The sequence below is a fragment of the Archocentrus centrarchus genome, chromosome 6, assembly GCF_007364275.1.
Source record: "Archocentrus centrarchus isolate MPI-CPG fArcCen1 chromosome 6, fArcCen1, whole genome shotgun sequence".
NCBI classification, from domain to species: Eukaryota; Metazoa; Chordata; class Actinopteri; order Cichliformes; family Cichlidae; genus Archocentrus; species Archocentrus centrarchus.
The window spans coordinates 13,569,363-13,583,078 of record NC_044351.1 but is presented as its reverse complement, the minus strand read 5'-3'; the positions used below and the strand labels follow the sequence as shown (position 1 = coordinate 13,583,078).

Genomic DNA, 13,716 nt, shown 5'->3' with positions numbered 1-13,716 from the left:
TCCTGCTCCCCCTTTCCCTCACTCATTAAGGAGACCTTTAGATACTTAAACTCCTCCACTTAGGGCAGCAACTCATCCATGACACGGAGTGGGCATTCCACTCTTTTCTGATTGAGAACCTTGGCCTCAGACTTGGAGGTGCTCATTCTCATACCTGCTGCTTCACACTTGGCTGTGAACTGCTCCGGTGCGAGCTTGAGGCCACCACCTGTTGAAACCAACAGGACCACATCATCCACAAAAGGAGAGATGAGATTGTGAGGCCACCAAGGCCTTCCTGATCTGAAACCCGAGTGGTGTTTGGTTATTGGACTTCTGTGAAAACCACAGTTTGTCCGCAACAAATACCATATTCGAACATAAGGATGTCCGTATGTGCACATGGTACCAGGACACCCTAGGACATAGGTTGATGTCCGTCGTAGTAAAGAGGGAGCTGAGTGTGAAAGCGAAGCTGTTGATTTACCGGTCAATCTACGTCACTACCCTCATCTATGGTCATGAGCTTTGGGTAGTGACCAAAAGAATAAGATTGTGAATACAAGTGGCAGGAATGAGCTTTCTCTGAAGGGTGGTTGGCCTCTCCCTTAGAGATACGGTGAGGAGGGCAGTCGTTCGAGAGGGGCTCAAAGTAGAGCTGCTGCTCCTCCACATCGAGAGGAGTCAGTTGAGGTGTTCCGGCCATGTCCTACTTGGAAGAGGCCCCGAGGCAGACCCGGGACATGCTGGCGAGATCATATCTCTCGGTTGACCTGGGAATGCCTTGGGGTTCCCCTGGATGAGCTGGTGGAGGTGGCTAGGGAGAGGGAGGTCTGGGCTTCTCTTCTTAGGCTGCTGCCCCCTGCATCCCGGCTCCGGATAAGAAGGTGCATGGATGGATGGAAAACTGGATGGATGGATATTATTCGAAACTGAACACGTTTACTTTTTAAATATTCTTCCACTTGTTAAGTTAAATTAGGCATCTTTGGCTGCAGACAATGTGGATATGAGCCTGCTGGTTGAATAAAGGAAATTTAATGAACCACAATGATTAACAAGTAGTCAAGTAGCTTATTGACAATTTCCCACTCAAAGCTTTTTAGAGATCAGTTACTTTTTGAGTGTGACTGCAATAATATGGTCACTCTGTACAGTGTAAGAAGTGTGTTTGCCTAATTTCTATCACGTGCCTGCATTATTTCGCAGATATTAACATGTTCTATTCTTGTTTGCTATCAGTATTTAGGTGATGCTTCCTAAGCTTATATTGCCTTAGGTTTACTGCTGATTGAGTAGAGGGTTTGGTGTGGCTTTATGCTGTACTCATTTTAGAGATGCTGGATAGATCTGCAGTCAATAATGCTCACTAAAGCCCCAGCTGTTTTGTTTTAATCAGATCCCAGGGTTTTTGGCCCGCTTAAATAAGGTTGGCTGGGTGTGAGTGACTGAGTCCTGTCTGCAGCAAACACCTCCCTGTGGGGGTCACTGCAGAAAACAATGGGATATGACATTTGTAGCTACAATCATGGTCAAAGTACATCAATTTTAGATACTGCATACACTACAGACTGCTAGTAATCACCACCACTACTCAGTATAGCTACAGTAGAAAATCTGATATTTGTGCTTACACATATTGTCCTAAAATTTTTACAACCCTAGTCTGAATCTAAACAACAGGGCAAACATTTCATTTCATTTGATAGCTATTTTAACTCACTGTTATAGCAAAGAGACTAAGAACATAAATTATTAGGCTCTTTATAGTCTGTATGATCAATTTAAAAAAATTTCCCTGATCACTGAAAACACATTTTGCTCTCTTTTAAGCAATCAAATGCTGGAAAAATGTATTGATTTGGTCTTTATGGTTTTTGAGTTTTCCTTTTTGTTTAAATGATCTGCATTGATCCAAACATATACTGGATGTTCCCACTGTTGATACAGTCTATGGAATCCCAGTGATATTACGCTGCACTATCCCTACAAAGCAAAACAAATATAATCCAATACGCTGAAGGAAAACACATGGATTACATGGCCTTGTCAATGACCTACATGACTATTACATCCACATCCCAACAGTATCATATTTATGCTTATCCTAATAATAACCTGATTTCAAAAAACAGGAAATGGATTTTTGACTTTACCTGCCCTTGTCTTAACCTTTATCTCTGAGCCTTGGCAACATTGCACAGCTATCAACTAAAATATCCATGCCACAGTGGGTTTCAAATGAGATGTGTGGTCTTTATGCATCTTAACTGAGAATATGAGAGAATAATCAATAGACAGTATGAATAGCAGTAAACCAAAATATTGGGTTTTAGTTTTTACTCTATTTTTTTTAACAAACAAAAGTACATATGGTTTCACAGTCTGATTTAGTCTAAAAGGCACCAAGTGAATTTAAATAGTTGAGATAAGGTACGCTATTACTTTGGGAAATTATTTAACAATAATAGTATTAAATAAATAAAAAAATATTTCAAAATCAGCAAATCAAAACAGAATTTAAAATGGCAGTAAAATGTTAAAATTAAAGAGCAGATAACTTTCTGGCAGAGAGAGACAAAAAATTGCCAAATGTATTAGCTCTGCCTTCACACACATGTGAACTTGAGTGACATCCCATTCTTAATCCATAGGGTTTTATTTGATGTCAGCCCACCCTTTGCAGCTCTAACAGCTTCATCTCAGCCATCGGATTGCCAGATGGAGAAGGGTGATTCATCACAACAGAGAGCGCGTCTCCACTGAGTGCAGTGGTCGCATGGTTTACACCACTGCATCAAAAGCTTTGCATTGTGCTTGGTGATGTAAGGCTTGGATGCAGCTGCTCAGCCACTAGAACTCTCTCTACACTGTTCTTGAGTTAATCTGAAGGCCACATGAAGTTTGGAGGTCTGTAGCAATTGACTCTGCAGCAATTTTAATTTCGTTGACGAAGTATTTTCGTCATTGTTTTTGTCAACGACCCTTTTTTCATGACGAAAACCGGACGATAACTAAATTAAAACCACCTAAAAGGATAAAAACGATAACGAAATTAATTGACATTTTCGTCAACCAATGAAAACGAGACAAAAATGCTTGGCGGGGATGACATCCAACCAGAACTTATGTCATTTTGTGAAAGGCAGGGACAAGTTAGGAAAACATCCAATCAGAGCTGATTTAATTTTGTGGGACAAGTTAGGAAAACATCCAATCAAACGCACAGTTGCACAAATTTGCTCTAAACCCGGGAAGACCAAACTAGCCTGTGATTTGTCTTTACTTCCGATAGAGCTAAGTTATGTAAACAATGTCAGCAGGGAGAAAGAGAAGAGCCGATGTATGGACACATTTGTCCTTTGACGTTGTGACAAACAAATCGATGTGTAAACCATGTGGAGCGACTATCTCAGGGAAAAACACAACAAATCTTTAACAACATCTGCAAACCAGTCACCTAGATCTCCATGCAAAGGTAAGCATTTTAATGTCATGCAGGGTAAAGTGTTGTTCCCAGTTTAGAGTTTGTTTAGAGAAAATCTCCACACCGCGGTGGATTAGCCTTTCCTGATCTTAGTCCTGAACACTGCCCTGTACCTTTCAGAGCGTGTCCTGCTGTAAAACGCTCGTATTATCTCAGTAAGGTGGTGTTAATGATCAGGTTTCCCACACACCTAATCATTGAAAAGCAGGTGAAATGCTAATGTTAATATTATTAATAATATTGCATAACTTTTAATAAATGTTTAATTTTGTGTAAGTGTGTATAATGACTAATTCAAGGGAACTGAAGAAAAAGCATTTACATTTTACACCCTTTATATTTTAGTTGACTAAATCGACTGTAGATTTAGTCGATTGTATTCTCATGATAATTCATCAACTAAAACTAGACTAAAACTAAAACTATTCAGATGACTAAATTATGACTAAAACTAAATCAAAATTAACACTACTCTGCAGAAAGTTGGTGACCTCTGCACCTCAGTCCTGCTCTATGATTTTTTTTTTTTTTTAAAAAGCTGTTTTTTTTGGCCTTATTTAGATGGACAGTGGGAAAAGAGAGAGGGGAAGACATGTAGCAAAGGCCCACAGGTAGGACGTGAACCCAGGGTGCCTGCACTACAGCTGTGTGGCATATGTGGTTGCCTGCTCACCCACTGAGCCACCCTGGCAACACAGTGCTCTGATTTTATGTGGCCTACTACTTCCTGGCTGAGTTGCTGTTGTTCCCAATCACTTCCACTGTATTATAATACCACTGACAGTGTAGAATATTTAGTAGCGAGGAAATTTCATGACTGGACTTGTTGCACAGGTGTCAACTTATCACTCTACCATGCTGGAATTTACTAAGAGCAACCCATTCTTTAACAAATGTTTGTGGAAGCAGTCTGCATGCCTAGGTTCTTGATTTTATACACCTGTTTATGCACCTCTTGTGTCTGATGGTGATGACATCTCTCTGGCCTTATTCACATTCAGAAGCAGATGATTTCTCACGAGGTCTACACGGTGAATAGGAAGTGGAGCTCCTGAACTGTACATAACCAAATCAGACAGAACACTGCCCAATCTCATATACTGTGGCCCGTTTGTCAAATTGTCAATAATCCACCAGATGGTGGATTTGTTTACTGACATTTCCTTTAGCTTCTCTCTCTCCTGTAGCTGGGTTGTGTTAAATGCACTTGAGAAATCCAAGAAGGTGATCCTCACAGTGCAGCTGTTACCTTCTAAATGGGAGTAAACCCTCTGTTGATGATTGTATCATCCATTCCCAGATTTGGTTGCGAAGTGCAGAGACTTTAGATGTTTTCATCCGCTCAGGCGGGACGAGACTAATTTCTCCTTCATCACCTTCATCACATGTGATGTGAGTGCAACTAGTCGATGAATTTGGATAGTGTCAACTTTTTTGGTGCAGAAACCAGACAGGACGTTTTCCACAACACTGTCTTCTCCTGCTTCAGGCTCCCCTGCTTCAGCCAGACAGCTGGCTACCATAGGTCCTCAGAACCTTGGGGCTGATGCCATCAGGGCTTACATCATTGTCCTGGTATAGTTTTTCCAGCTGTCTTCTAACCATGGGGGTTTGCCAGATCTGGGTGCGTCTGATTCACAGAGGGGAGATTAGGGGAGGTGTGTGGAATCCAGGGTGTGTGATGGGGGAGGCAGCAGAGAAATTGTTGACCTCATTTACTCTCTCCAGGCTGCCCACTGGTTGTCTGGCTCATTTTCTTCATACCTCTCCACAGATCTCTCATGCTGTTCTGCTCTAGTGCAGCCTCTTGCCTCCTCCTGTAAGAGTACTTGCATTTCCTCAGCTTCACCCTTAGGTTGTGCTCCACCCTCCTCAGTGCGCCCTTGAAGGCTTTGTTTTTTTGTTTTTAATTAAGCAGTTTTTTCCAGGTCACTTACGAACCAGGGATTTTTGTTCAAAAGTTAGCATAGAGTATTTACAAAACTTGATTTATTCTATGGTACAGACAGGCAAACTATTAGTATCCTCTCCATGTAGTTTGGAAAGGACAATCCAGTCCTCCATAGCCTAAATTGTCTACTGAACTCAACAACTATCATTGAACAAGAGAAACGTATTGTGGTGTCAGCAGGACCAGATTTTGGTCAGACCTGCTGAGGTGTGGGGGTGGAGGTGGCAGTTGCACTGTATACATTAGCAGTGTTAGCATACAGCAGGTATAGTACTGTCAACAAAGCTAAAATCAGCAAAAAGCTATTTAAGCATAAAAATTCAAAAACAATAAATAATATAGCTTCATCAACTGCACCAAAAAAAAAAAACAATTAACTGTGGATTATTAAACATTAGGTCTCTCTCTTTCAAGTCCCTATTAGTAAATGACTTAATAATTGATCAACGTATTGATTTGTTCTGCCTTACAGAAACCTGGTTACAGCAGGATGAATATGTTAGTTTAAATGAATCAACACCCCCGAGTCACAGTAACTGTCAGAATGCTCGAAGCACAGGTCGAGGAGGAGGATTAGCTGCAATCTTCAATTCCAGCTTATTATTAATTAATCAAAGACCCGGACAAAGTTTTAATTCTTTTGAAAGCCCGACTCTTAGTCTTGTCCATCCTAATTGGGAAAATCAAAAACCTTTTTTATTTGTTATTATCTATCGTCCACCTGGTCCTTACTCAGAGTTTCTGTCTGATTTCTCAGACTTTTTATCTGATTTAGTGCTCAGTTCAGTGTAATGGAGACCAGGGGTTCCATTACCTTTACCTGCTTATGTAGTAGTAGGTTTTTAAATAAGCTAAAAAAAAAAGAACACACATTAATTGTTTGGAGGATTCTTTATTGGATTTAAGTTAGTTTGTATTGTGGCAGTTATGAAAGGTGAAGGAATAGAGGGGGACTGGCCATCCTACCTGTATAGAAAGAAAAACCTTAGTCAGAACTGTTCACAATAATCTGTTTCATAATTTTCATTCTGTGTTGTAAATATTTGCTATGTGTTAAGGTTAGCAGTACTCACCTTCTCCTAGTTGTCTCTTCAGCAGGGTGTGGAGCAAAAGATTGGAGGTACCTCAATCACCTGCTTATGAGCCCCTGGGGCGAACCAAAGTATCACGTGAGGGGAGTTTAGATTAAAGAGGTTTAATATATATATATAGGAATGTGTATATATGTAAATGTTCATTCTTTGTGTTGGATTTTGTTTGGTTTTGGGAATGGGATTATTGTGTTTCCTTTGTTGGTTGCACCCAAACTTGGACCATTCTGGATGCTCACCTGTGACAGGTGGAGTATAAAAGGGAAGCCATTTGCTTGTAGAGGAATGGTGGTGGTTGCTGTGTTTGTTTTGATGACTGTGAAATGCTCCTATTTATTGAAAAAAGACCTCAAGTTAGATGAGTTTATTTCAGCCTCATGCCTCTGTTTAAACGCCAAGGGACCGCCGGCCAAACTGACATTCAGATAAAATAATTATAGTGGGTGATTTTAACATCCATGTAGATGCTAAGAATGACAGCCTCAACACAGCATTTAATCTATTGTTAGATTCAATTGGCTTCTCTCAAAATGTAAAGGAGCCCACCCACCACTTTAATCATACTCTGGATCTTGTCCTAACATATGGCATAGAAACTGAAGACTTAACAGTATTCCCTGAAAGCCCCCTCCTGTCTGATCATTTCTTAGTAACATTTACATTTACTTTAATGGATTACACAGCAGTGGGGAATACATTTTATTACAGTAGAAGTCTTTCTGAAAGTGCTGTAAGGATCTAATTCCTTCATTGTTATGCTCTTCAGTGCCATGTGCCAACACAGTGCAGAGCAGCTACCTAAACTCTGCTCCCAGTGAGGTCGATTATCTCGTCAATAGTTTTACATCCTCACTGCGTACGACTTTGGATACTGTGGCTCCTCTGAAAAGGAAAGCTTCAAATCAGAAGTGCCTGACTCCGTGGTATAATTCACAAACGCACAGCTTAAAGCAGATAACCCGAAAGCTGGAGAGGGAATGGCGTCTCACTAAATTAGAAGATGCTCATTTAGCCTGGAAAAAGAGTTTGTTGCTCTATAAAAAAGCCCTCCATAAAGCTAGGACATCTTACTATCCATCATTAATTGAAGAAAATAAGAACAACCCCAGGTTTCTTTTCAGCATTGTAGCCAGGCTGACAAAGAGTCAGAGCTCTGTAGAGCTGAGTATTCCTTTCACTTTAACTAGCAGTGACTTCATGGATTTCTTTACAAATAGAATTTTAGACATTAGAGAAAAAATTATTCATAACCATCTCAAAGATTATTCTTCATGTTCGGCTGCTTTCAGCACTGCTGGTATTTGTATAGACTCTTTCCCTCCAGTTGATCTTTCAGAGTTAACTTCAATAGTTACTTCCTCCAAACCAGCAACATGTTTATTAGATCCCATTCCTACTAGACTGTTCAAAGAAGTCTTTCCAATTATTTATGCTTCAATCTTAAAAATGATCAATCTGTCTTTATTAGTTGGCTATGTACCACAGACCTTCAAGGTGGCTGTAATTAAACCTCTACTTAAAAAGCCATCACTTGACCCAGCTGTCTTAGCTAATTATAGGCCAATCTCCAACCTTCCTTTTCTCTCAAAGATTCTTGAAAGAGTAGTTGTAAAACAGCTAACTGATCATCTGCAGAGGAACGGTTTATTTGAAGAGTTTCAGTCAGGTTTCAGAATTCATCTGTCATGTGTGAGCGGTGTGGCAAACAGAGTGGACCCAAAAGCAGAACTCCAAAACGGGACTGAATGTAGGTGAAGATTTATTTACAAGATAATCCAAAATATACAGAACTGAGGTAACTTAATAAAACTGAAGGAACGGTCAGGTGGCAGACTGGAACAAAACCACACCTCCATGAGGGAGGACGCGACAAGGAACAGAGGGAAATGCAGACAAGAAATACACTGGGAGTGACAAGGGAAAACAGGAAACAGCTGGGGAGAACAGGTGGACAAAATCATACTAATGAAACACAGGAAGCAAAACTCCACACAACACACAGGGAACGTAAGCTTGTCAAAATAAAACAGGAAACACCAAACGAGGAACACGCAGACTTAACACAGGGGGCTGGCACAGAGGAATATTAAACATGGACCAAGGAACAGGGAAAAATACAGAAAAACAGACACAGGGGAGACAGGAACAGAGGGAACTGGAAAACCACAACTGATAAGGCCCGAACTAAGATGAATAAGGAAGATCAAAACAAAACTAGAAAATAACAAAACCCAGTGAAAACAGAACTAAACACAAAATGCTGGGCATAAGGCCCAGCACCATGACATCATCACAGTACAGAAACAGCATTAGTGAAGGTTACAAACGATCTTCTTAGAGCCTCTGACAGTGGACTCATCTCTGTTCTTGTCCTGTTGGACCTCAGTGCAGCTTTTGATACTGTTCACCATAACATTTTATTACAGAGATTAGAGCATATTATAGGTATTAAAGGTACTGCACTGAAGTGGTTTGAATCATATTTATCTAATAGACTCCAATTTGTTCATGTAAATGGGGAGTCTTCTTCAGACAGTAAGGTTAATTATGGAGTTCCACAGGGTTCTGTGCTAGGACCAATTTTATTTACATTATACATGCTTCCCTTAGGCAGTATTATTAGAAAGCACTGCATCAATTTTCATTGTTATGCAGATGATACTCAGCTTTACCTATCAATGAAGCCAGATGACACACATCAATTAATTAAACTGCAGGAATGTCTTAAAGACATTAAGGGCTGGATGACCTCTAATTTCCTGCTTCTAAATTCAGATAAAACTGAAATTCTTCTTCTCGGCCCCACAAATCTTAGAAACATGGTGTCAATCCAGATACTTACTCTGGATGGCATTACTTTGGCCTCCAGTAACACTGTGAGAAATCTTGGAGTCATTTTTGACCAGGATATGTCCTTCAATGCACATATTAAACAAATATGTAGGACCGCTTTTTTGCATTTGCGCAATATTTCTAAAATTAGAAACATCCTTTCTCAGAGTGATGCTGAAAAGCTAATTCATGCATTTATTACTTCTAGGCTGGACTATTGTAATTCGTTATCATCAGGCTGTCCTAAAAGCTCCCTGAAGAGCCTTCAGCTGATCCAAAATGCTGCAGCAAGAGTACTGACAGGGACTAGAAAGAGAGAGCAGATTTTTCCCATATTGGCTTCTCTTCATTGGCTCCCTGTTAAATCTAGAATAGAATTTAAAATCCTTCTCCTCACATACAAGGTCTTGAATAATCAGGCACCATCTAATCTCAAAGACCTCATAGTACCATATCACCCCAACAGAGCACTTCGCTCTCAGACTGCTGGCTTACTTGTGGTTCCTAGGATACTTAAGAGTAGAATGGGAGGCAGAGCCTTCAGCTTTCAGGCGCCTCTTCTGTGGAACCAGCTCCCAGCTTGGATTCGGGAGACAGACACCCTCTCTATTGTTAAGATTAGGCTTAAAACTTTCCTTTTTGATCAAGCCTATAGTTAGGGCTGGATCAGGTGACCCTGAACCACCCCTTAGTTATGTTGCTATAGGCCTAGGCTGCTGGGGGGTTCACATAATGCACTGTTTCTTTTCATTTACCTTATTTACTTTGTTTATACTCCACTCTGCATTTAATCATTAATTGTTATTATTTTCTGGTTTTCTTCCACAGCATGTCTTTTGTCCTGTGTCTCTCCCCTCAGCCCCAACCGGTCACAGCAGATGACTGCCCCTCCCTGAGCCTGGTTCTGCTGGAGGTTTCTTCCTGTTAAAAGGGAGTTTTTCCTTCCCACTGTCGCCAAATGCTACTCATAGGGGGTCGTTTTGACTGTTGGGTTTTCTCTGTATTATTGTAGGGTCTTTACCCACAATACAAAGCACCTTGAGGCGACTGTTTGTTGTGATTTGGCGCTATATAAATAAAATTGAATTGAAAATTGAATTGTTTCCACTGGTGTAGTGCTTTCAGTGAGATGTAGTTAAAAACGCCATTAATAACCATGAAAGCACTACAGTGCTGGGTTAGCAGACATGTTGAGCGAGTGATGTCCCACGCTGCCTCTGCTACCTTGGTTAAATATAAGCAGTAACAACAACAGACGAGAATTCTCTTGACAAATAATATGGACGCAACAGTGAGTGGTGATAATATCTGGGCCACAGAAATGTTCCTTCACAGTAACGTGTCTAGGATTTCATCACTTTTCATTCAGTTTTTGTGCAGTTGCTCCAACTGTTGCACTGTGACCCGGGAAGTGTGAGTGCAGCCACGTTTCCATGAAGCATATAATTCCACATTCACAGTATTCCCTCTGGATATTAATCAGTGCTCTAAACACATCCATCTTCTTTGCCTAGAATCTCATATTCCTCATGATGACTGAGGGAATGGACAGCTTATCTTTCCTCCTTTTAGCTCTTCGCTTAGCCCTAGCTCTGCAGACCTGTCACATCCTCCATACTTCCTCCAGAATAACAGGCCACATTCCATGCAGTAGCACTTACATTGCTTAAATAGAATAGGCTCATACCTCATTGCCTGACCCATTACAGTCCTACCAGACTTTACGTGTTTCCCGAATGCAGAATTATTCGCTTCACTAGAATAAAACTGCTTAGAAAGGATTGACTCTAAGCTTTGGCCCATGCATATCTCTAAAGTTTTAGTCCCATATGTCAAAGCCATTACAATAAGGGTACCTTTATCCATGGCACAAAACGTGACTTCCTGATGCAGGCATTCAAGCCAGACATTCCTCCTTCAAAACAGCACAAAGGTCTGACCTCTGTGTCACCCTGGGTTCTTTCCTTGTTCCACACTTAGTTGTACCCTCAGAATATTGTGTTCCACTGCTTTAATATTTTCTTCTGAATAGTATTCAATGAAAAGCAAGCAGGAAGAAGAAGTGTGTATGTGTGTGTGTGTGCGCGTGCGTGTGTGTGTGTAATCCCCATAGAGTAAAAATCACTGTCCCATCTGGCTTGCGGTCTGAGTGTAAGGGGAATCCTCATTTAGGAGTCGCCCCTTCATCACGCTTTGCATTAATCTCATACTACGATCTGTCATCCAAGTGGTGAGCGCATGATCCTTGAAGAAGAGCACACCTTATACCACTTTCTTTAAATTAATTGGTTCAAGTGAGTTTCCAGTACACAGGTGCAGCTTGCACGAGTGAGTATTTTGCTCATCGTGGAAAAAAAAAAATAGGATTTGTGGTATGGGGGCCTTAGTAAACTATGTATTCTGCTGTTTACATAGTGCTTATAGATAGATACTTTATTGATCCCAAAGGAAATTAGGGAATTTTGTATTATTAAATTAACCTTTCCAGCATATGGCATTTAATCCAGCTTGTAGTACAAAAGAATTTAATGGTTATGATGCAAACACTAATAGTATGTAATGGAAAAGCACATATATTTCAGGGATTTTTTTTCCTTGCGTGGTCACGACTAGTTCTACTCTTAGTGCTGATGGTTCAGTAAAGACAATGCAAAAAAAAAATCTGAATTTAGTAAATTAATATGTAAGCAAATGGTATAGTTGATATTTGAAAAATGATTGAAAAGAAATTTATAGTTACCTTTAAAAGATTAAACTTTTAAGATTAATTTAAGTTTAAATAATGTAAAATAAAACAACAAAATCAAATGGCTTTTAATGGTGCATTTGGGCTCAATTATTACTTCAAAAGATAAAAAAAATACACTTAAGTGGTTTATTGAGAAATATTTTTCCCATAATGAGGAGATATTTGTGTTTTATTGATTTTATTTTATCCTATCTTCATTCCCTTCTCTGCTTTTTGTTTATTTTTATTTTTTTGGGGGGGGCTAACCTTTTCGTCTTCTCTTTCTTGAAGCTGTATAAATAATATTGAACCGATGAAAGGAGAAAAGCTGCCAGCCTTTTATGTAGCTCTTTCTTTTATCATCCATGGCATGCCACTGAAATGTTGGTCTGCTCAGGCACATCAGCTTAATTTAATGTGCCCACTTGGGCTTTGGGAAGATCGGAGGAAGGGTTCACTTTTTCCTGATGAAGATAATAATCTGCAGATGAATCGCTCATCAAAATGATAATCATGAGTTGCAGCGCTACCTTTCCTCACCCACTTCCCTCCTTTGCTTTCTGCCTTCACTGTCACTTTAACCTCTCACTCCCATCCTCATTTAGGTGCGTGGCTTGTGGCTGTTGAGTGCACGGGGCCGTATTTGTAGACGATGTATGTACACGGACAGATGGACCGTCTTGTCGGAATGTTTCACTGTTGCTAGGCGATGTGGAAACATCCTGCCAGCTGTTAATATAAACAGACTGATGACAAAAAGAAAAACACCTTAAGTAGCTTAAACTCTGCACAGCAGCTGGCTACTGTACCGCTTGTTTCTTTTTGTTTTGTCGCAAATATTAATAAATAAATGCTGGTATGAATCCATAGATGTCAAAGTGGTAAATGTAAGCATAATCACAGGCAAGGAGGAGGAAAATCAGTGTTACAGTTCCCCTTCAAACATAGTTTTAGAGCCTACCATCTCATTCCTTTTTATGATATTTTATTCATAAGCAATTCAAGAACATGTACTTTTTTATTTTTACTTTGTCATTAAATAACATCGTCTGTGTGCTCTATATTTTATTGTTGTGCAACCAAATGGTAAATGGACTGGTACTTATATGCATTTTTATGCTCTAACTGAGCTCTCAAAGCATGTTGTGCTACAAGCCTCATTCACCCAATGACATTTGCACACACACACACTTTGATGGGTGCGTCAGGGGCAAATTGGGGTTCAGCATCTTGCCCATAGATACTTTGGTATTCAGAATGGAGTAGCCAGGGAATCAATCCACTGACCTTCTGGTTGGTAGATAACCTGCTCTACCTCCTCCAGTTGGAGCCATTGCCACCAAATGTGACAAGTTTTTGAGTCCTTTATTTTTTTTTAATGTTTTTTGTGTATTGTGTTGTTTTTACTGCATCATATTACGGTGCTTAGTGATATGTAGTGAGAGGTGAGAATTGACTGGATACACTGTGTCCCTCTCTACAGCTTCGTCATGGTCCTGGTGTGTCTAATCTTCAGTGTGCTGTCCACGATAGAACAATATGCAGAGTTTGCCACGGGTACCCTCTTCTGGATGGTGAGTAGTGATACATCTAAAACAGAAACCTATCACAGTTTACAGATGCGCACACATGCACGCACACACACACA

General features: G+C 40.2%; 1 protein-coding gene across 1 annotated transcript in view; it reads left to right on the top strand.

Moving 5' to 3' along the window:
* The window catches only part of kcnq1.2 (potassium voltage-gated channel, KQT-like subfamily, member 1.2), a 179,848-nt gene that overhangs the window by 10,067 nt on the left and 156,065 nt on the right, over positions 1-13,716 (top strand). Inside the window, exon 2 of the mRNA XM_030731548.1 lies at positions 13,552-13,642. Within this exon, the coding sequence (XP_030587408.1) occupies positions 13,552-13,642 (91 nt within the window). The remainder of the gene's footprint in view (positions 1-13,551; positions 13,643-13,716) is intronic.